Source organism: Takifugu rubripes, chromosome 17, assembly GCF_901000725.2.
Source record: "Takifugu rubripes chromosome 17, fTakRub1.2, whole genome shotgun sequence".
Taxonomy (NCBI): Eukaryota; Metazoa; Chordata; class Actinopteri; order Tetraodontiformes; family Tetraodontidae; genus Takifugu; species Takifugu rubripes.
Window position 1 is genome coordinate 11,623,887 of NC_042301.1, and position 21,471 is coordinate 11,645,357.

A 21,471-nucleotide genomic window follows, 5' to 3' on the forward strand; every position below is an offset into this window, starting at 1 on the left:
TGCGAGTGCAGAAACATTAGGACGTATTTATATCCCGAAGATATACTGAATATGGACGTCACCGAGTTAGTACTTGAACGCCACACCGGCACAAACGATGTCGTCACACCAGGAAACTTGCTGTATTATCTGGAGATTTGTGATGTGCTATAATTAATGTTAAGCCTTTTACTTTATTACAGTCACAGTTGGTGCGACTCGCCGTACCTACACATGCAACCAAATAATATAAATGAAAATCTAACTGACAATAATAAATTAAAATGAGCACCCCAACGTAGGTTGTAGCTCCTTATTTTGTAGTTATAGTCTTCAAATTAACGGAAACGTGGCGTAATTGGTCGAGTTTGGTGCATTATCATATTTTAGCTGTCTTTACTACAGGATCTGTGCATTTGTTCCAGTATGCGGAAGGCACTGGAGCTGCTTTTACCCGGCTCAGATTTTTTTTTTCTTTGCTTATTTTAATCTCGATCTTCTGTTTATAAACATAGAAAGAACAAGTTGGCCGAAAAACCTGGATAACGGATTTCTGAAGGAGCCAAGGCGCATGGGTAGCGGTCTAGCATCCACTCGAGGGCGCTGTTTGTCCGTTTATCGCAGGGAGAAACGGTGGGAAGGTTACGCAACAACAGGAGGTAAAGGTTCAAACTTCAGGAAGTCGTGCAACTATTGAAAGAGGAGGCAGTCATGAACTATCTCCCCTTGTTCGCGTTGGAAACATGGATTCTGCTCATCACATTTACCTGCTTATTTGTCATGTAAGAGTCAAATACGATGGTCAACTGAAAAGTTCTGGATTTTTTAAATTTCTTTTGTAAATTCCAAGTAAACAGCCTCGTTTCACAAGTGCGTTGAATCACTGCAGGTATGGAAAGAGGACTTTTGGAATATTTGAGAAACTTGGAATCTCGGGGCCTAAACCGACGATGTACTTTGGATCAATTTGCAAATACAACAACGTATGTATACTAATTATTCCGTATTTATAACCTTATCAGTCATTTAAACATCAAGATTGTGACTAACAGTTATGTTCCAGTGGTAAAGCAGGTGGAGTAAATGCAGACTGGTGTTTGTTAACCAAGTATTCTCATTTACTAGGTTTACTACCTGGATGACCAAGAGTGTGCTCAGAAATATGGAAAAATATGGGGGTGAGTAAACGGGGCTGAACCCCAGACCCTCATATTTTATGAAATGTGTTTCCTGGCTAATCTAATCTCACGCCTGTGTGCAGCACCTATGAGCTGAGGAAGCCCATGCTGGTTGTGATGGACCCTGACCTGTTGAAGACCATCCTGGTGAAAGAGTGTTTCACACACTTCACCAACCGGCGGGTGCGGAGATCAACACGGAACACAACTGAAGCGCAGTGAAAACATTAAATAAAACTGGAAATTCGGACACTATAAAGTGAAAGTTTCTATCAACACAAAGTGATCGGAAGGTTTCTTGGACCTCATTCCAGCTGGTTTTTGTTGTTTGTTTCAGAACTTCTGTCTGAACGGAGATTTATACGATGCCGTTAACATCGCCGAGGACGATGACTGGAGGCGCATCCGGAACGTCCTCAGCCCTCTCTTCACCACCAGCCGTATAAAACAGGTACGGCTCCACCTCCACCCCGAGTCTTTGATCCACTTCTGATGTTTCTAATCGTGTTTGATTGGTTTCAGATCTTTAGTCTCATGAAGCGTCAAAGCAGCAAACTGACCAGTAGCTTGGAGCCCAAAGCTGAAAATGAAGAAATCATCAGTATTAAAGAGTAAACGTGACAGCAAACACAATACTCCTTTACAAATAATAAAATACACCTTTTTTGTTCACACTTCCATTAAAAAAAATCTTTGGGACATAAGATAAAACAGTTTCTATAAAGTATTACATGAATAGCATTGAGCCTTGCTAAGTCATAGACATTTTTACCTGTTAAATGGTAAAAATGACAAGTGTAAAGATCAGAGGAGTTAGCTCCGCCCACTGTGTGTCTGTTCCAGCTTTTTTGGTGCCTACAACATGAACGTAGCCACGGGCGTCTTGTTCGGCATGGAAATGGAGCCGAGCCTCCCCATTAAACACGCCTCAAAGCTGTTCAAATTCCCCATTCCGCTCTTCATGATCCAAGGTGCATCGCCACGTTTAAGAAGGATGCCTTTAGATGGAAACGCTTCCTGAGTGCAACTGTCCGTCTCTCCATCCTTTAGGGTGTTTTCCCATTCTGCTTCCTCTGCTGCAGCTGATGGGTTTCTCCCTTTTTCCTCGGGATTCCTTTGCCTTTGTTAAAAAGATTGTGGAGAAGATCAGAGCCGAGCGCGACGGCGGCTCACACCAGGTCTGCACAGGACGCACCAGGATGCTCACGACCTACACATCCACGGCAATTTCCACATTTCCGTTAATCACCAGGCTACACAAGCACGCTTAGATCAGAAGATGGATGATGATTATTTGAGCTTTTTTTTTCTTTCAGGAATTCGATTTTCTCCAGCATATGATCAGCACTCAGAAGAACGACGGTATTTACGCAGTGACATCACACTCACGGTGCACACGCTCGCGCTGAAAGTGCTTTTTCATCCCGTCGAGGTCTGACGGATCACGAGATCGTGTCTCAGCTGACCGTGCTTTTGACGGGCGGTTACGAGACCAGCACCCTCGCCTTGACGCTCTCCATCTACAGCCTGGCCACAAACCCAGGCAGCATGAACCGCCTGCAGGAGGAGATCGACGCCACCTTCCCCGACGGGGTGCGGCTGCAGCCTGAGAGTCTCTCTCACCTCAACTGTGCAGCAAATAGTGAAAGTGTGACTTTTCCAGGCGCCGGTCACGTATGAGGCTCTGATGCAGATGGAGTACGTGGACTGTGTCATCAACGAGTGTCTGAGGTGATTCCGTCTTGAAAGCTCGACGCCAGCGTTTCACCCCAGTTGACGCCGGTGCTCGTGCCGTCACCAGGCTTTACCCCCCGGCTGCACGTCTGGAACGCACAGCCAAGGAGACGGTGGAGATCAGCGGAATCACCATCCCTAAGAACATGACCGTCACGGTTCCGATCTTCGCTCTGCACCGCGACCCTGAACACTGGCCCGAACCAGAGGAGTTTAAACCCGACAGGTACGACACGCTCCAACGTCGGAACGGCGTGAAAGTTTAAAGAACGTGGTTCTTGCTCACGGTTTGATGAGTCAGCAGATTCAGCAAGCAGAACAAGGGGAGGATCAACCCCTACACGTACTTGCCATTCGGGATCGGCCCGCGCAAGTGTCTGGGGATGCGTCTCGCTCTGGTGATAGTCAAACTGGCCTTGGTGGAAACGTTGCAGAAATACAGTTTCTCAGTCTGCAAAGAGACAGAGGTGGGAATATTGAAACGACGGACCGATGAGGTCTGGGTGTTACTTCTACGACAATATTCAGTCACAATTACCTTCTGATTTGTTTCCAATTGTCTGCAGATCCCTTTTAAGATGGATCCTAACACCTTTGTGGGGCCTATAAATCCAATCAAACTCAGGGTGGTGAGACGCTGAGCGCAGCTGTGGAGTGTCAGAAAATATTCAACACGTCTAAAACACATTTTTAATTGAGGTAGATTAATGGAATATTCTTAGTTTTTGTTCAGAATCTCGCTCACTCACTTTGCTGTGAGTCAGATATGGGAAGGTTTACCATGAAACACCTTTAAGATGTTTTTACAGCTCCAGGTAACATGAAGATCTCTGTTCAGGCATTTACAAGATACATTTATTTGTGCCACGGTTAGAAATGTGTCAGCAATTAGTTTCTATGGTCTCGATGCCATGTTGCTGAATAAAGATGGTGGTTTAAACATTTGTAATAATGTCTTCAATCTCAATAAAAAGTCCAAATAAAGACGTGTGTGTAACAGGCTCAGAGAGCCGCCGTGAGGAGGCGTCAAAGATAGAAGGAACATCGAAAATCTCTTTCCCAGTTCTTGTCTTTTTGCTCCTTCCTCTCCTCCTGTCTCCTCTTGGCTTTTCCTCCTCTCTCATCTTTCTCGTTGGATGGTGGCTTCACTGCATCTCGATCCCGGGCTCCAAAGTGAGTCACTTTGGCTTTTGCCCCCCCTCCAAATCCCAGCCCTTTCTGGTCCCTCTTTAAAACAGTGGACACTGGCTGATGCCGCCCACCACCCTCTGGTCCCAGTCCTGTTCCTGGTTTCCAGCCTGAACGAACCATCATCTTGTAGCTGTTGCTGGATGGTGGGAGACAATAATATGGGGTGGGTGGGGGGCGCCGCAGGCTGAACTGATGCAGGGTTGTTGATAGATGTTCTGACAGGCTGCTGCTGCTGTACTCAGTTTGGCACACGTCACACCACTGAGGCTGAGGAACACTGAGGGAACAAAGAGAGCACAAAAAGATAACGAGGCAGACTTTACATAAAGTCTGTTTTTAACACAGGTGGAAACTGACATCATACTTCCAAATATAAGTGGCCAATAAATGGTATTTAATTATCTTTTAAGTCCAAAGTTTATATTAACATTAGGAAGTCGGACTAAATGGACAAAGAAAGTGGGTTTGAACTCAAACACAGTATCAGACATGTGAGTGCAAACCTGCTATCAGACTGAGTCTCTCTTTGTTGGTCTCTGCCAAAGTTGTCCAACTCCTCCAAAACTGCCCGCTGACCCGCTGGTGGTGTAAATTAATAATACAAATGTGTATTAGTGAGTAAAACTCACCACAAACGCAAGCACTGATTATAAATGTGTAGAACCGAGCTGAAGCTCAGAAGACGCTGCGGTTTTACCTTCCAGGGCCAGGTCTTTAGCGTCCCTGCCCTGTGTATCAACCACCCCGACCCAGGCGGCTCCATTCTGTAACAGCAGTTTAACAGCATCTGTCTGTCCAGACCAGCTTGCGCACATCATCGCTGTCCAGAAGAAAGCGTCCTGCAAGCCAAAGTTACTATTAGTTCGTAATATATAATATTTAAAACAACAGAAAAGAATGGACCGAACCTGGAAGTTGATGTCGACCCCCTTTGACAGCAGGTCTTTGAGGCCAGAGATGTTCCCTTCATGAGCACAGTGCAGGAACCTGAGCCCCATCAGCTCCCTGGATCGTTCTGTGTGACCCGTCTCTCCGGTCTGGTGGCCTCCCCCGTCCCCAGTACCTCGTTGCACTGGAACATCTGAGTGAACTCTGACCCTCCTTCTTGATCTTCTTCGGGATTCTGGCTTACGATGTTTATTTTTGTCCTGTCTGCCATCATCTTTCATTAAGTTTTCGTAGAAATTTCTGACTTCTTCTCCACTAAGTGCACTGGTGGTTAAAATGGATCTGGAACTTTTAATTGTTTCGATACTAAAACGCTCCTGTTCTGTAGCAGGATTGAAGCCGAAAGTAGCCATTATAAGCAAACAAGTTATAGCATCATGGGCCTTTAACTGAGATCCTAGAAGATATTGTCATAATAGCGCTTGTGAAAAGCATTTTCAGCTTGAAAAATTAAATTTTGCGCTTCATTATTGACGCAAAATTACTGTTTTTAGCAATTCCAAGTCAAAATTCGTTAGCTCCTTTTGATACCTGACGAAAACAGGAAGGGAGTTCATTCTCTTCTTCGGCGTTTATTTGCGGGTTATAACTCAGTTTACTGGCTCAGTACTGTCATCAAGTGGAGAAGTTGACGTATTACCTTTTTTTTTTTTTTACGTCGAATAACTAAATATGTAGTGCGTCTATCCGTAGTTTTATTTTAGTTTTTAGTTTTAGGACAAGGAGACACATTAAACCAAAATTACTTCAATCAATATTGTTTTTTTAATTAAATCAGGAGCTTGATATTTACAAGTAGACATTATACTTTCAAGTGTGAGAAATACTTGTGTTTTTATGGCACAAACCAAAAAAATCCTTCAATACAGAAAAGAAGTAGCCAAGTGAACACTGATAATACAGACGGTGAAGAAACCACACATTCCAAAGTCTTCAGTGGTAACAGGAAAACAGTTCTTAAAAAACAAAATATACTCAAACTCTGCTGAACTCCATTAACGCACTGTAAATACAGTACGACCGAAACAGGTTGAGTTGTTCAGATGACACATTTAGCTACATGAAGGTATTTTACTGTACTCGTGATCGAGCTACTTCTTTACGGGTTCCATGATGTTAGTCATGAGCTGTTGTGGTGATTTCTTCACAGAATTTTTTTCCCCATCTGAAATAACAGAATTTTCAGTATGTTTGATACATCACGTTCCAATTTCTTCAGCAGTTTTGGAGACATTCAGATTTTGAGGATTATTTCAATTCTGAAATAAATAATTTGCTACCTGACACCATCAGATATCGGATGAAATCTTATTTTATGAACTTATTTTAACTAATTTACCTATTCATTCAGGACAGGATGAATTGAAAAACATTTAAATACCTTCATATTAGTTATTTGAAAATCCAGAGCAAATAACTTTTCAGTGCTGCCTTCACTGACCTCTAACCTCGTCTCTGTTGGTGCTACAGAAGAGATTGGATCAGAAACAAAATTATCAGGTAAACATTATCTTTGGTTCATTATGATACAGGTGGGGGAATATATTTCACCTCCTGTGAGTAAAAAAGTGAATTATGCCAAATTTATTGATCACATCTGTGCAAACTCGCTGATGCGCCACTAGAGGGTGCTATAAACGGAAGATTTAGATTTCTGAAAGGCTAAAATATAAAATAATTTCTATACATTAAGTTCACGTGTGCCACTCCTCAACCTTTTGACTTGTTTCCTTCACTCATTGGGGATCTTCCTCCACCCTCCCCTCCGTCAGCACCGCGGATGAAGAGACAGATTCTCTTTATTGCCGCCCGTCACCACTAAGAATTCTCTGCGGCCTCCAAGTGGAATTTACTGATGTGTCTGTTCCTGTCTCCGGTCTGCGTGAAGGTCTGACCACAATAGTGGCAGGAGTACGGCCGCTCGCCCGTGTGAATCCTCATGTGGACGTTGAGTTTGTCTTTGCTGATGAAGCGCTTTCTGCAGCAGGCGCACTCGAACGGCTTGTCGCCGGTGTGGTAGCGCTGGTGCATCTTCAGCTCCGTCATGCGCCCGTACGTGCGGCCGCACTCGGGGCACTCGTAGCTGGGCCGCACCTCCATGTGCTGCCTGCCGTGCAGCCGCAGCCCGCTGGAGGAGCGGAAGCTCTTGCTGCACTGGGAGCACTGGAAGGGCTTCTCCCCGCTGTGGATGTTGACGTGCAGCCTGAGGCTGGCGGCCGAGGGGAAGCCGTTGCCGCAGACGGAGCAGAGGTGAGGTCTCTCTCCGGTGTGGATGCTCAGGTGTTTCTCCAGCTTGTTTTTGTTCAGGAAGGTCTTGCCGCAGATGGGGCAGTTCAGCGGCTGCTCCCCCTCGTGCGAGCTCATGTGTTCCGTCAGCTCGACGAGCGCGGGGAAGGCGAGGTCGCACCTGGTGCACGAGTACGGCCTCTCTTTCTTCAGCTTCCTGTGCTTGAGGCAGTGCTGCTCCAGCTCGTCCTTCTCCTGGAAGGTCTCGATGCAGCAGCTGCACTGGTGAGGTCTCTCCGTGGTGTGGGTCCTCAGGTGGTACTTGAACGCCGTTACCTTCAGGAAGACGCCGTCGCAGTGCGGACACTTGGTTTCCCGCCTGCCGTGGACCGTCAGGTGCCTCTTGTAGTGCGACAGCTTGATGAAGCGTTTGTGGCACAAGGAGCAGTAATAGTGCTCACTCTGGTGGAACTGCTGGTGCTTCTTCAGCGCGTACTCCACCTTGAACTTCTTCCCGCAGGTGTCGCAAGGGAAGGACTTCAGGTGAACCCCCATGTGAGCCTCCAGCTCTTCTGCACCGGAGAAGGTTCGGTTACACTTGGGACAGGTCCCGTTGTTTTCCTTCACGTGCATCTGCAGGTGCTTGTTGAGGTCTTCCGGGAAGGCGAATCTCTTCTGACAGTCCGGACACGTGTAACTCTCGCTGTCCGCCTCCTTCTGATGCGTCACGATGTGCCTCTTCAGGTGATACATACGGCCAAATATCTTCCCACAGTCCCCACAGGTGAGGCTCTTGGGGCTGCTGGACTGGACCTTCTGGTGCACTTTGAGGTGACTCGAGAGCGCCCCCTTTTCCTTGAACTGTTTGTCGCAGGCGAGGCACGTGAGGCCTTCCACCGCGTGAGATTTCTTGTGCGCTCTGAGCTCCAGCCAGGTGTTTAAACTCTTCCCGCATTTGGAGCAGACGTACTCGCCCACGTTGTGCTGGTTCCTCAGGTGTCGGGTCATGTGGTAGGACTGGCTGAAGGTGACGGCACATCTGGGGCAGCTGAACGGCTTCTCCTTGGTGTGCGTCCTCATGTGTCGGGCCAGTTTGTTCGGTCCCCTGAAGCGCCTCCCGACACAAATGGGACAGGAATGTTCTTTGGATTTCGTCTTGGAGGTGGCGTTTTCCTTCTGCCCGCCTCCGCCCTGAGCTTTCCCCTCCTCGCCGTCCCTGCGTTCCGTCTTGATGTTGACTTCAGCCCCTCCATCCTGAGCCAGAGAAGCGCGTCTCTCCGCAGGATTATTATTGCAGTCGCTCCCTTTGATTTTGTCTCCGCTTCTCTCGGAACTCTGTCCGACTTTCACGTCTTCGCCGCCCGAGCACGCCAGACTGACGAAGGCCTCGTCGTTCGGGCGTTTTTCGCTGCAGGCGACGCACGATTGGACGCGCGGCTTGTGGGCTCTCTTGTGGGTCTGCAGCTCCGCGTAGCTGTCCAGGCTTTGGCCGCACGCAGAGCAGACGTGAGGGCCCGCGCCGTGCTGGTTCCTCATGTGTCGGGTCATGTGATAGGACTGGCTGAAGGTGACAGGACAGAGGGGGCAGCCGAACGGCTTCTCCTTGGTGTGCGTCCTCATGTGCCGGGCGAGTTTGTTGGCATCTCTGAAGCGGCGCGTGACACAGATTGGACAGCACGGTCCTTTCAGTTTAGCCGGACAGCTGGGAGCGTCTCCAGCGCCGCCATCGGCGCCGTCACTGCCGTCAACAGCGCTTTTAGAGGTCTCCACTTCGATCTTCAGCGACTGGACGCTCTGGTTTTTCCCGCCGCCTGCTGGAGCGTCGGACTCCTTCAGCTGATGCCTGTCACCATCCTGAGGATTCATCCCGCCATATTCATCTTTGTGTCTCTGTGGTCTTCTCAGGACTTTAGCCGAGAGGGCTCTGGTGTTGTTCTTAACTCTCTCCTCGCCGCGCCGCGGCCGCCCTCTTTTGGCTGTTTTTCCGAGAGGGGGCTCCGAGTCATCCCCGATTTCCACGCGCATTTCGTGAACACAGTCGCTCGGAGCTGCTTCCACCTCTCTCCCGATGGCCAACGCCTTCTCCAGAGTCAGAGTCCCCCTCTCCTGCAGCAGCCTCGCTCTCAGTTGAGGACAGTTTGTTTTGTGTATCAGCTGATTGAGGATGAATTTATCTTGGAAGGGTCCATAGTCGCACGGCCTCAGCAGCACCTCCAAAGCGGACACAAACTGATCCACGGTCTCTCCGGGAGTCTGGACTCTCTGAAGGAACCTGCGGTGGTGCAGCTGCGAGGTGCAGCTGGAGCTGAAGTACAGAGTCAGTGCCGAGACGGCTTCTGCGTAGGCGGTGTTGTTCTGAATCAGCGTGGCGAAGACGCGCTGGCCCTCTGGGCCGAGACAGTCCTGCAGAAATGCGTTTTTGCTGGAGTCCGTGAGCTCGTTTTCACCCAGCGCGTCGATGTAGCGCTCAAAAGCTTTCAGCCACTTGTACCAATTCATGGCAGGCTCACCGGCGACAGACAGGAAAGGTGGAGGTGGAGACAGGATGATGAGGAGAGGCTCTGGGAATGGCCCCGTAGACGAGTCCCGTCGGCTAGCCGCTGCCTCCACGTCAGATTTGTCGGTCACATCATCCATAGTTCTTAAGGAGGCCGACTGGAAATCCTCCTTTATGGTTCAGGTTCCAGCTGGAACCCAAAAGTCAGTGTCAGAGAACTGCAAAAGACACAAACACGGCACCATTTCAGTCTCAGTTACTTGTTCTGATGACGCTCGGCTAAATGTCAACGGGATATTTATAAAAACAATAAGATGCTTCACTCTAAAATAAACTGCGGTTAGACTGCTGTCGAATGTCTCCCTCTTCCGGTTAATTTAAAGATGACATCCGGTCAATAAAAGCAATTTATTATTTTGTATAAAACGCTGAAAAATGTTATTGATCCCCACTGTTTGATTGCAAACAAACGACACATTTTCACACTAAATAAAAGGTCCAGCATTACCCTGCACTCCAGCAAATCAATATATAGATATATATATTTAAACACTGCCACTCTGATCAGACTCCTGGTGTGATTTATTACCACAGATGACCTCATCTCTCATCACAAATTTCACATCTTCTGGGAAAAAAAAACCAACAAAGCATATTTACTCACTCCAGGTCGCACCCAGCAGGACTAAATCCTTCATAAATCCTCCAGCTGTGCGTCTAGAAGTGATTTAATGTTGTGACAAACTAATTTCCACACGCTATGGAGGAATGGGCGAGGTCCCCCATTGTACACAAATCTTACCGAAGCCCCTGGGGCAGATGCCGATCGCGCAGCATGATGACGCTCGACGCAGCAAACATCGGCGTTAATGCGCTGGACACGCAGCAGCACCGCAATAACACAGCGACACACGCACGCGTGAGGGCTTCCGCCCCGCACTGTTGACACCCTCACGAGCGAGAAGACGTGCGGAAAACTCACCCAAACCAACAAGTCCCGACGTGGGAGAGCTGCGGCCTGAACATGTCCGGCAAATACTGCAAGCACCGACGAGTTTATCTCCGTGGCGTTCAACGTTTTCGCTGCCTCTGAGAAAAAACGAAAGTCTAAAGTGGAAAAATACATCCGCCACACTGATGGGCTTTTCCGGGCTCCCAGGTGTTCCGCGGTCCTGTAGCGCCCTCTGTCGGCGAGGAGACGCACTGCATCGCATCGGCCAATTTGAGGACTCCTGAGGATATTTACGCTTTAAAGCAGAAAATACATTTTCTAAAGTCACGGGGCAGCATAATGGGAGTTGTCACTATTAAGCCAGCCTCCTCTGGATGATTTAATATGTGAAACAACACATTTTATTTCGTGATCTGATTAAATCAGGTCCAGAAATGTCTCATATCAGCTGTTTTAACATAACAAAATCTCATCTCTTCGATGTGCCAGATTTGTGCCCCGCTTGCACCTTTTTAAAAAAAGAAAACAACTTGAATATAATCCCATTGTGTGAGCACATTAAAAGCTGCACCATTGACTCCTCGTGTCTTTGATGACTCGCATTTAAAAAAATAAAATACTCGTCCACCTCAACATCTGGAGGATACAGCTGCACTTCAGTGACAACAGGGAGAGTACCTTCTTTCTCCAAAGGGTCACGACATCTAAATGACAAATACGATTTCTAAATATTTTATGGATTTTAATGCACATTTAAAAATTTTATGGACCTTCCCCTCAGTATCAGCAGTTTCCATTCCGGCCTCTGGTAAAAATCTGCAGGTACAAATGGAGGAAACATCTTCTATTTTAGACGACTCCATGCCTACACTCGGAGCGGAGCACTGAAATAACCAACATAATCACCAGACAGAAACAGATCATGATGATTCCCTCCATCCTCCTTTTTACCGCTAAACATTCTGGGGCAAAGGATTTCAGCAAGACAGTTCAGGGTCACTGAAGCGGTTAGAAAATGCTAAGGCACATCTTTAATTTAGTTAATGTAATGTAGGGGATGATTCAGTGAGACGTGTTCACTGCCCCGGGACTAAAACACACCACGAGGACACGTGTTTAAACAATAACCATTTATTCACACACTGGATGGGAGTGAAAACAAGTGTGACAGGGTGAGAGACTTCTGGCTGCCTGAGAGGGAGGGAGTGAAATCTTTAAATTGTACATGAGGGGGAAAAAATACAAAGTCCATGTGTGGCTGCAGAAGTGAAGCCCGGGTAGAGACGGAGGTGCTTTAGGATTCAGCCACACTCATTCAGAGCAGCATATTCTTACATGGCTGCTTCCTCATCTTACCTGTCGCTCCAGTGCTTTTCCCACCATGTGAATTAAACAAACTAAGTACAGTAAAAACCGCTCTCCTGTACAAAATCCTTCTTAAAAATATAAACACGCTGTGCACGCTTCGCGTTATCAGTAGACGACCCAGAGCAGATGTGTCGAGAGAGCGTGCTCGTGTGTCACGCTCAGACGCGTGCTCTTTAGAAACAAACATCTGGAGCAGAGTCGGGATGGGATGTGTGGGGTTCGGCTCAGTGCAAGCGTTATGGCTGTGGATGTGCAGGCGACAGGCAGGAGACGGTAAAAGAACATGGTTCACATACTTTGACCCAAATGCTTCCTATCGCTGTCAGACACCAGGCAAACCTCTCCCCGAGGATGCCTTCAGCTCTGGATCCCCCCCCACACGCTCTCTCCATCCTCCGTCGGCCTCGGCCTCACGTGTCTGATCTCTTTGTGCGTCGCTGACGGTTGTGTTTGTGTTCACGGGGCAGCCAACAGAAGCAGCTCTCCTCTGTGCTGCCTCCCGATCGTTCCTTTCGACCTTGAAGGTTCCACTCCCGCCGGGAGTTCCTAAGTTGGCGTGTGAGTGAGAGCATGTGAGTGTGTTTGTGAGCTGAAGCGGGAGCAGAGAAAACAGAAGGGTTGTGCAGAGATTCCGCCGCTCGGAGGACGATATTTACACAAACCGGCTCGAGCTTTTGCTTCTCTCGTGAGAGAGTCTCTGGAACTAGCATGAACATCTGGTGGTGTTTGTACGTGTGTGTAAATAGGAATAGTAACCGTGACACTCAGTAAAAAAGTACACACACACACGCACGCGCACACTTTGACACAGTGAAGATCTTTGTGAATGAGGGGAGAAGGTGATCAATAAGTGCAGGTTCATTTCTTTGGGGCATGAAGGGCCGTCTTCATCCTCAGTCCTTCTCAGCTCCTCGTCCTCGTCCCCTGAAAGCCACCGCACCTGTCTTCTTTAGTCCAAACACAAACCGTCCACCCTCCCTTGTTTCTTGCGTTGGCTAACTTGTGCGCATTTTGTCTCCAGTTACACGAAGGAGGAGAATCCCGTCACGGGGGTACGCGACCCGGGCGGGTTGGTGTTGGGATTGACGTGCGTGTGCGCCGGCTGTCCCGTGGGAGTGTAGGCGCCTCCCGTACTGTGCTGCGTGACCACGGTCTGGTAGTACGGCTCTGCCTCTGCGGTGGCGCACTCGTCATAGCCAAAAGGAGAACTGACGGCTTTAAGGCTTTTGGGCTGCCGCTTCCAGGAGTTGTAGTAGGTGGGGTCGCTCATGTAGTGGTTGACGAAGGAGTGTTTGGGCTGCTCGTCCTCGTAGTCGCTGTCTGTTAGCTGGACACAAACACGAAGCAGGTTAGAGAGACACGACTAACACCGCCGCAGGTCCCTCCAGAGAGTCCAGACAACATGTGTGGATGAAGGAGCTGGTTCGGGTTCAAAGCTACAGGTTCACGGCACAACGCCGTCTTTTCACGCAAACAGCCGACGTGAACTCCTGCGGTCGGGTGCGAGCGTCTGACGGCTGCTGATCAAAACTGTCTGCAGGGGGAGACGGTGGACGCTAAATGGACACGTCAGAGCGGACCTGCTCCAGACCCTCCCCGGAGGGATTTCAATCTAGTCCACAAAGAGGAGTTCTAACGCTGAGCCGACGCACACAGACGCAGCTGGCGCTGAAGCAGAAGAGGAAGCACTAATTGTGCATGGCTGCAGGCTGGAGAGGTTTGGATGCTGGGGTTTACTTCAGCTTCTCTCTCCTGGGCTGAATTTATGATTTTTTTTCCGAGACGCTCATTAGAGGACGAGACAGAAATCCTCAATTTGGTTCAGGCTCCAGGATTTGTTGAAAACGTCTGACACACATGAAACATTATAACTTCAATCTGATCCACACGGCTTCACTCAGTTTTGTGTATAATCCACTTAAAGCATGATGGAGTTTTGAGACTTGAGAGAAATGTTAATTACTCCATGTAATAAACCGAGAAAGATGATTTCAATTATCGTCCTTTAAATTTCGATCGCGTCCGCACAAATGAATCGTGCTGTCATTTACCAACAGATGGAAACATTAAGTCCTGAAGGTGTCGAAATGATCAAATATAAATGTGACACTTTTGTACTTATTGACGTTTCACTTTGCGGATCTGAATCCGCCCAGATGGTAGGAAAACAAAGACTTAAGGAACTAATTGATTGAACAAATACGCAGGGCTGAGCCGTCAATAACGCCCACGTCTGTCAGCTGCCAGCAGCATTCTGTTGATGGTCTGTTCATCGGTGCGCAGCTTCAGTGTCTGCAGCTATAGAAGCCTGTCCTTCTGCGGTGAAACAGAGCCACACGCGGGTCCGTCACCAGGACCGGTTCTGAATCAGTGATCAAAGTCACGCCGCAGGCTTAATCACAGCCTCGGAGCTTTCCTAATTATGCCACTTCAAACAGCCGTTTTGATGAGATTTCATTTAACTCTCGAGCACTGACGGGGACACTGGCTGTGATCAGTGTCAAATGGTGACAGACAGACAGAGCGACAGACAGACAGAGCGACAGACAGAGAGACAGACAGATACCTCTGACTCAGAGACCTCGGTGTGTTTCTCTGTCAGCGTGGTGCTCTCGGTCAGCACAGCGCCGTTATAGTTGTTACAGATGTCCTCGTCAGAGTAGTGGAGCCCACCTGGGCTGGGCCTGGGAGGAGACCTGCACACACACATGCTCATGAGTTTAGATCCTGCGTGTGTGTGCGCGCGTGTGTGTGTGTAAGAGAGAGAGACGAGCAGACACCTGGTGCCGTTCTTTTTCAGGAAAGAGTTTTTGCTGTTGAGCGTTCGACTGTTGAGCTCCAGGGCCGTGAACCCTCCGTTGTCCAGCGTCACTGACTCGTCTGCTGTGGACATGTGTTTCCCTGGGAGGAAAAACACACACGTGGAAGGTTTTCTACACGTTCTCTGAGCCCCCCTGCTGTTTCCTGTTTCAGCTGTCAGTGTCTATCCTGCTGCCTCTCCTGCCTGAGAAGCTGAGGTGCATACCTGGCACCTCAATGACTCAGGAGAAATGAAAGCCATGAGAAATGAAGCACGACACAGCTTCATTTTCAGCTTCAATAACGACAGAACGACATCACAGAGATGGTTTCTGCAGAAACGATTTAAAGCTTTTATACGTGCGCGCTGATGCACATGTCAGTATCCAATGAGTCTGACCGATGAGACAACAGCAGAAGTACAGACCTGTGCCACAGGCTTTGAACCTGGTGTTTTGTCCGTGCAGCAGGAGGGTGAAGACCAGAATCAGGATGAGGATCAGACCCACCAGAGCCATGACCAGCAGGAACCACCACTCCTCATAGAAGGGACGTTCTGACAGAGCTGCAGGCACAAAGTTTCCACTTTAAATCTGAGACAATCACCTGTGCAACCTATTCAAACCCCTGCATTACATATTTATTCCATGTAGTGTGTAAACCATTTTACTGGCAAAACACATTCACATTATTTATTTATAGTACATAGTTGCTTAATAATTGAAAATGCCGTTATGGGGACTCTTTAATAATAGAACCTATTAGAGCAAATGTTAAGGGAAATTACAACACGTCTACATATAGAAAGCACGCACGCGCGTGTGTGTTTGCATGTGTTATTATTTGAATGTCTTGGTTGAATTCTTGCCATCAAGTTAATCTGAATGACGTCATTGTTTTGTGATGTTACACATTAACAAGATGATGTCGACATTTAGATGTGAATTAATTGATGCCTTTTTCTGTGTGGACAGGAAGATCGTTGTACTTTCACCTCCCTTCCTATAGGAGGCAGCAATGCAGCACCATATTTTCAGAACAATTTCAAGGTGACGAGAAAAGCTTAATCTATAGGCCTGATCTGCATCCGTGTGTAGTCTCGTTCACATAGCCACGTGTAATTACCAGCAAGAGCAGCCGTGGGTGCACTTGGCTGTCCGTAACCATAGCGATTAATGGCAATGACTCTGAACTCGTAGCTGATCCCTGACCTCAGGCGCTCCAGTGGTACCGTAACAGATCTGCTGCTAGAAGGGATCAGCCTGATAAAAGAATCCCACACTCCTTCGTCTGAAGACGGAGGGAGGGAGCGAGAGAAAGCAAGAGGGAGAGAGAAAGAAAGAGAGAGGACTGTGATGTGATGGAGAAGGCTGACAAAAATAGGAAATAGCTCTCATTAAATAATACCTGTTTTTAATTGTCAGGATATGATCAATGGAGAAGTAAAAAGCTACAAAACACATTTAAAAGAATACTACCACTGTCGTGAGGAAGATTATTGATTTTATTAGTGAAATGAGTGCTAATATTATTATCCGTCAGGGAATAGAGTCTATCTTGGGTGTCTTAAGTCTTATTAAACATCTTCATTAGGAACTTGCTGCTGACTTGATTTGCTCAGCAGGTCTTAATGAATCTGCTTAAAGCTGCACACTGATGTTTAATCTGACATCCGCCTTAAGGAAGGAAAAGAGCTGTGAGAGCTGACCTGAGGGTCGTGACTCGACCACGTAACCGGTGACGGGCGCTGAGCCCGTATCTCCCTCTGACCAGTGCAGAGTGAGGGCACTGGATGTCTTGGTGATGGACATTTCCACAGGTGACCCTGGGGCACCTGCGGTGTCAGAAACATATTTGCTTCAGAAATTGGACCCTATAATGTGTTAAAATGTGCTCTCATTAAGACACACAGGTGTTTACCTTGTACGGGCTGAGCAGTGAGGTTTGCTCGTATGGGGGGTCCGTAGCTGACTGTGAGAGCCTGGACGCTGAAGGTGTACGTGGCTCCTGTGATTAGGTCTCGAGCCTTCAGCCATCGTTGCCAGCTGCCTCTCACATCCACTGTCACCATTTTACTCACTCCTGCTCACATTAGAGATTATTCAAAACCATCTCAGGCCTCTCTATAGCAGGTCATAGGAGTTGTGTATCTGTTCAAATACCTTGTACAGGAGCAGTGGGCTGGTAGGTCACCCTGTAGCCCTCCACCTGTCCATTAGGGGTGACTGGAGCGCCCCAGGACACATTTACACTTGTTCCTGTTAACTCAGAGAAGTCCAGGTAACTGGGCTGGCTGGGAGCTGGAAGACACAGGGAGCATCGAATAAGATGGACGTCAGGCTTAAAAACAAAAGGGAATAGTATCATCCGATATTCCTCACCAGACGGAAGGGTGCGGCCCCCGCGGGGGTCACTGGGCGGGCCGTCTCCAGCTGTGTTAAAGGCTGTCAGCGTGACCAGGTAAGGTGTGTAGCTTGTCAGGTTGGTGAGATGCACATGCGTGTGTGGGACAAAAATCACTTTGACCTTCTCGGTCTGGTTCTGCTTGTCCCTCTCCCAGTAGTGGATCTGTGAAACCAGGGGGAACACTGACATGAGGCTCGTTGGTCTAGGAGTATGATTCTCGCTTTGGTTGCAAGAGATGCCGAGTTCAAATCCCGGATGAGCCCTCAAAGCTTTTGGGAGGTCCTGAAGGTAAAGTAACGGCTCAAATACCACAGCAGAAACAAACAGTGACATCTAAATAGCAGAACTTCAAGGAGCCTTGAACTTTAAGACGTCTTTCACGGCTGTCCAGATCAATCAACAGATCAAACGGTGCTCTGATCAATTACAAACTGTTTTGCAACCATGAAAAAGTATTCTTTTGGAAATGAGACACATTTCGACACGTTTTGTGCCTCACTGCACCGCGGTCAAAAAATTTCAACATAATCGGCTGCACAAACTTTCAAAATGGGATCAGCCATATAGTATAATAAACGTCTTAATACCAGAAAAAAATAACTATAAATATATATCCAATCAAGAAGTGGCTCCCAGTCTGACTTTTTTTTAATTAAAACCTCTATCCTCCTGATCTTAGCAGCACTTGACAAATTATTTCCACTGAAATATGAGTGAAACCTGCAGCTTTGTACTTTAAATCTGCCCCGTTTGATTGGATGTGTATAACATCAGTGACAATCAGCCATAAAGACATCACCAGTGGAGTGGAATGTGCTTCCAGCAGCCGCAAGCAGCAGAAATATGGCTCTGTGAAGCCTGGGCAGCTGAGGGTGAACCCTGAGAAACAGCTCCTGCTCCAGCAGCAGTCCTGACTGCTTCTACTGGCTCAGGTGGGAAGCACCTGCCTGACAGCAGCTTCAGAGCTTAACATACATACATACATACATGAGTTGTTCAAAGCCATTTTAAGATTCCAAAATACCCAAGCAAACCTGACCTCTGTTTATCACTTGCTAGCATGAGGTCTCTAAAACATTTCAGTACATGTCAAATGTCAAACTTTACCTTCAGTGTTAGCTTCTGTCTGTGCTACAGGAATGTTAGCAGAAGCCTGACCCTCCCAACATTCTTCCCCCCTCCTCCTAGTCTCATTAACCCCCTCTGCCTCATACTTCTACCACTTTGTCAGTCAGCTGAAATGTATCCTCCATCGTCTTCTCTAATCAGGATTCTACAGGGATCACTTGCTCATCTTATTTCTTCACTCTGCAAATATTACCTTCCCTTCTTTCTTCTCCATTCCCCCACTGCGCCGGCAGAAATCAATGTGTCTAAAGTGGGACAGATAACCTTGTGTTTGAAGTATTAAGAGAGGGGGGTTAGGACAGGGGAGTTCTGGCAGAGAGAGAAGCTGAAAAGTGATACTGAGACCAATAAATGATATTCAGATTCTTGCTCTAAGTTCATTTTCCTATTGTCTTTTTTACCAGAGAATACCTGAAGGTTGTAGCAGAATAAAATGTCTCCAGAACAGGATATTCAAACACAGCTGTCTGGTTTTCTATCACATGATGTAATAATGTAAAGTTTAGTGTCTGTGTATGTCTGTCAGAAGGCATTTTTAGTATGTACACATTTTGGAGTGTGACTATTTTTCTGCGTCACCTTGTATCCTTGGATGAGTCCATTCTGGGTCTCCAGCGGGGGGGTGTTCCAGGTTACCTCCAGGCTGGAGGGTGATGCAGCTGACACTCTGATAGACTGAGGGGCCACTGATGGGGCTGCAAAGGGAGAGCTGTTTTGTTAAACCGTGCACGTGTTGCTGGGTTTAGCACAGGAAGCAGAGACGATATGTTCTACCTTTGTAATTAGACCGAGCCTAAGGCAGTATCGTGTTACCACACATACGCATGAATACTCAGCATGCACTTGAGGCTAGAAGAAAGGCCATATCACCCTGTTTCATCATCCCATCCAGTCTCCCACTTATGCGAACCTTGCTTATCCTCATTCCTCTGTGTGTGATATATATGGCCAACACACATACACACACAGGCACTCACACGGAAATACCGAAACTGCAGAAGGAATTTCGATCGCTCTGCTCCCTCAACACCAAGTTAAAATCATCGCACATATGCAAGCCTGTTCATGCATAAATTCATAATATTTTATGGTTTGGGAGTGAACGTGAACAACAGACTTATTCGCCCTCCTGATTAAATGGGTCACCTTGCGTGGTTCTTGCTGTTGAGTACCGAGATTTAGGTTTCTTTAACTGTCACTCAAAGGCCAGTGGGAGCCAGACGAGAGGCATGAACATGACTAATCAAGAAAGTAAAGCAAAAAGGAATGAGAACTGAAAAAACACCCTGGCTCAAGGTCTCCTTTGCTGATTTACTTTTGTCACTCTCAACTATATCACACCGACTTCAATAAAGATAATGTTCTTTACCTAACATTACAACCTGACAGCGGCGTATTTAAACAATTTCTTCCCCAGTCCAACTAAGTGGCAAAACTTTTGAGACCTTTTTCTCAGGGCCTAAAAAGATCCCTTTAAAACATAACTGCTACAGAGCTGAATAAATTATGCAAATGAGCGTACAATTTATGCACACACAATGGAGGCTTCTCATTACTGTGCTTATACAGAGGAGGATAACAGGCGGGATACAACAGTAATCAACAATTAGGCTGTTTTTCAGGTGTTACAACCATGAAGAAAAACATTTATTAGAATGTAAAATCCTCCCAGCATTTCCACCTACCAGCCTCTCCAACGAAAACCTCCGCTAGGGTAGAGGGGGGGCTCTCCCCAATGATGTTGTAGCTTGTCATGACAATCTGGTAGTGCCTGAACTTCTTAAGCTCTACAACAAAACACAGATTGGTCATTGGCTGTGCGGAATAAGGGGCGCCACTGTCTGAATTTACTCACGTGTCAGCTCAAACTCTGTCACTGAGGCACTGCTTACTGTCTTGAAGTTGCTTTTAGCTTGGGGAGAACAAGAACAAATGAGAATGAATGAAAATAGTTATGCTACCTGATCCATTTATTAACATATTAAAACTTCTAAGGAGAAAATGATGTTTTTACAGCTTTAACTCTGACACCATCATTGTGACTCACTTGTAATGAGGACACTTGTGCTGTGGTTGTTGGCTGCCTGGACTTCTGCTTCTGTGGAAGTATTTACTGGGAGCTCTCTATAATACAGCCGGTATCCAGTCAACACCCCATTAATGCTGCTCTCATTGGGACGCTGAAAATATCCGCAAGTGAAGATGCATTAGCGCTCCGAATCCTGCAATCATTCTGATTTTCTCTTCGTAGTGAGGTGACCGATAGGACCCAGACAGACGAACCTAGCCCTCTTTAATCAGCAGCGTCGACTTTAAAGACCTGCTGAATTGGTCTGGACATAACCTGCACACACAAGTGATGCTTCAGATGCTTTGACACTCTCCTGCAGGATGATGAAATTGCTGGTGACTTCAGTTTTCATCGCCTTTCTGTGCTTTGCCACGAGGCTCAAGGAGACACTTAGAGGCAGAAGGAGCCTGGCTGTATTTACCACCTTTTCACATATGGCGGCTGCTGTAAACAGCTGCTCTTTCTCTCTTTTTTCCTTCATTGTGGTACATTCCTGCTGTTTGCTTCTCTTGCCCTGTAAAATGCCCCCTGCTGGCATAAGCTCATCAAGAGGATCATTTCTCCCCCGCATCGATGACTGTGTGCTGCTGTTTGTCTGACACTCCCTCTGACCATTCCTCCATGCTAAGCTGACCTTTCCTGGTCCAGGAAATAATGATAATTCCATTCAAAGCCATAAAAGAAGCATAAACTCAAATACAAAGACAACAGCTTATTAAACTGCACACATTTGCCGTGTGTGTCTAAGTACATTAGAAATGTACAGATACCTTCCACTGCACCATGACGGAGGTAGTGGTGATTGGTTTTACTAACAGGATGACTGGAGGCTCATCAGGTACTGGACAAGACAAAAACAGAAAACAGTGGACAGTCAGGACTCACCCGCTCCTCACACATTTTAGGATTTAATGTGGTTTAATTGGACCTTTAATATTTATCTTTATTACATCAAACAAGTGAACGGTGGATCACATGTCTGCATCATTTTCTC

The 21,471-nt window shown here is 47.2% G+C and overlaps 4 protein-coding genes across 15 annotated transcripts in view; 1 reads left to right on the plus strand and 3 right to left on the minus strand.

Moving 5' to 3' along the window:
- Positions 1-274: 274 nt before the first annotated feature.
- Positions 275-3,836, plus strand: LOC101067951 (cytochrome P450 3A30-like). The gene is made up of 14 exons (XM_011612795.2): positions 275-761; positions 869-962; positions 1,105-1,157; positions 1,241-1,340; positions 1,495-1,608; positions 1,680-1,768; positions 2,001-2,128; positions 2,208-2,335; positions 2,474-2,519; positions 2,590-2,750; positions 2,821-2,888; positions 2,959-3,117; positions 3,196-3,358; positions 3,458-3,836. Exons 1-14 carry the CDS (start codon positions 691-693, stop codon positions 3,530-3,532), a joined length of 1,449 nt encoding a protein of 482 aa, XP_011611097.2. The 5' UTR covers positions 275-690; the 3' UTR covers positions 3,533-3,836.
- gpank1 (G patch domain and ankyrin repeats 1) lies at positions 3,725-5,610 on the minus strand. Its single transcript, XM_003972334.3, has 4 exons — positions 4,991-5,610; positions 4,780-4,921; positions 4,586-4,661; positions 3,725-4,359 (listed from the first exon to the last, which is right to left on the minus strand). The coding sequence occupies exons 1-4, from the start codon at positions 5,381-5,383 to the stop codon at positions 3,918-3,920; spliced, it is 1,053 nt and encodes a 350-aa protein (XP_003972383.3). The 5' UTR covers positions 5,384-5,610; the 3' UTR covers positions 3,725-3,917.
- A 162-nt stretch (positions 5,611-5,772) lies between these two features.
- On the minus strand, positions 5,773-11,257 carry LOC101067491 (zinc finger protein 585A-like). 11 transcript variants are annotated; one of them, XR_003891508.1, is made up of 4 exons: positions 10,736-11,257; positions 6,746-9,971; positions 6,412-6,494; positions 5,773-6,195 (listed from the first exon to the last, which is right to left on the minus strand). XR_003891508.1 is itself a non-coding variant. In XM_029850538.1 (2 exons), exon 2 carries the CDS (start codon positions 9,891-9,893, stop codon positions 6,849-6,851), a length of 3,045 nt encoding a protein of 1,014 aa, XP_029706398.1. In that variant the 5' UTR covers positions 9,894-9,943; positions 10,736-11,257; the 3' UTR covers positions 5,773-6,848. The 11 variants fall into 11 exon arrangements, 6 of the variants coding, with proteins under 6 accessions (XP_029706398.1, XP_029706394.1, XP_029706396.1 ...); XR_003891509.1 differs by having other exon boundaries at positions 6,718-9,971; XR_003891506.1 differs by having other exon boundaries at positions 5,773-6,494.
- A 563-nt stretch (positions 11,258-11,820) lies between these two features.
- The window catches only part of sdk1a (sidekick cell adhesion molecule 1a), a 121,998-nt gene continuing 112,347 nt past the window's right edge, over positions 11,821-21,471 (minus strand). For both annotated transcript variants that reach the window (XM_011612791.2, XM_029850847.1), the window contains 14 exons: positions 21,248-21,318; positions 20,454-20,586; positions 20,262-20,318; positions 20,092-20,193; positions 18,986-19,101; positions 17,254-17,440; positions 17,035-17,172; positions 16,793-16,954; positions 16,581-16,706; positions 15,998-16,162; positions 15,300-15,437; positions 14,854-14,974; positions 14,640-14,769; positions 11,821-13,400 (listed from right to left, as the gene is read on the minus strand). In XM_011612791.2, the coding sequence (XP_011611093.2) occupies positions 13,095-13,400; positions 14,640-14,769; positions 14,854-14,974; positions 15,300-15,437; positions 15,998-16,162; positions 16,581-16,706; positions 16,793-16,954; positions 17,035-17,172; positions 17,254-17,440; positions 18,986-19,101; positions 20,092-20,193; positions 20,262-20,318; positions 20,454-20,586; positions 21,248-21,318 (1,952 nt within the window). In that variant the 3' untranslated portion in view covers positions 11,821-13,094. The remainder of the gene's footprint in view (positions 13,401-14,639; positions 14,770-14,853; positions 14,975-15,299; positions 15,438-15,997; positions 16,163-16,580; positions 16,707-16,792; positions 16,955-17,034; positions 17,173-17,253; positions 17,441-18,985; positions 19,102-20,091; positions 20,194-20,261; positions 20,319-20,453; positions 20,587-21,247; positions 21,319-21,471) is intronic.

Bases quoted from the DNA above. Each gene is read 5' to 3' on its own strand.
- LOC101067491 (XM_029850538.1), bottom strand. From the start codon at position 9,893: ATGGATGATGTGACCGACAAATCTGACGTGGAGGCAGCGGCTAGCCGA.
- LOC101067951 (XM_011612795.2), top strand. From the start codon at position 691: ATGAACTATCTCCCCTTGTTCGCGTTGGAAACATGGATTCTGCTCATC. The intron at 762-868 runs GTAAGAGTCAAA...GAATCACTGCAG, and splicing joins TTTACCTGCTTATTTGTCAT to GTATGGAAAGAGGACTTTTG. The intron at 2,751-2,820 runs GTGCGGCTGCAG...TGACTTTTCCAG, and splicing joins ACGCCACCTTCCCCGACGGG to GCGCCGGTCACGTATGAGGC.
- gpank1 (XM_003972334.3), bottom strand. From the start codon at position 5,383: ATGGCTACTTTCGGCTTCAATCCTGCTACAGAACAGGAGCGTTTTAGT. The intron at 4,922-4,990 runs GTTCGGTCCATT...TTTGGCTTGCAG, and splicing joins GGGTCGACATCAACTTCCAG to GACGCTTTCTTCTGGACAGC. The intron at 4,662-4,779 runs GTAAAACCGCAG...TTACACCACCAG, and splicing joins TAAAGACCTGGCCCTGGAAG to CGGGTCAGCGGGCAGTTTTG.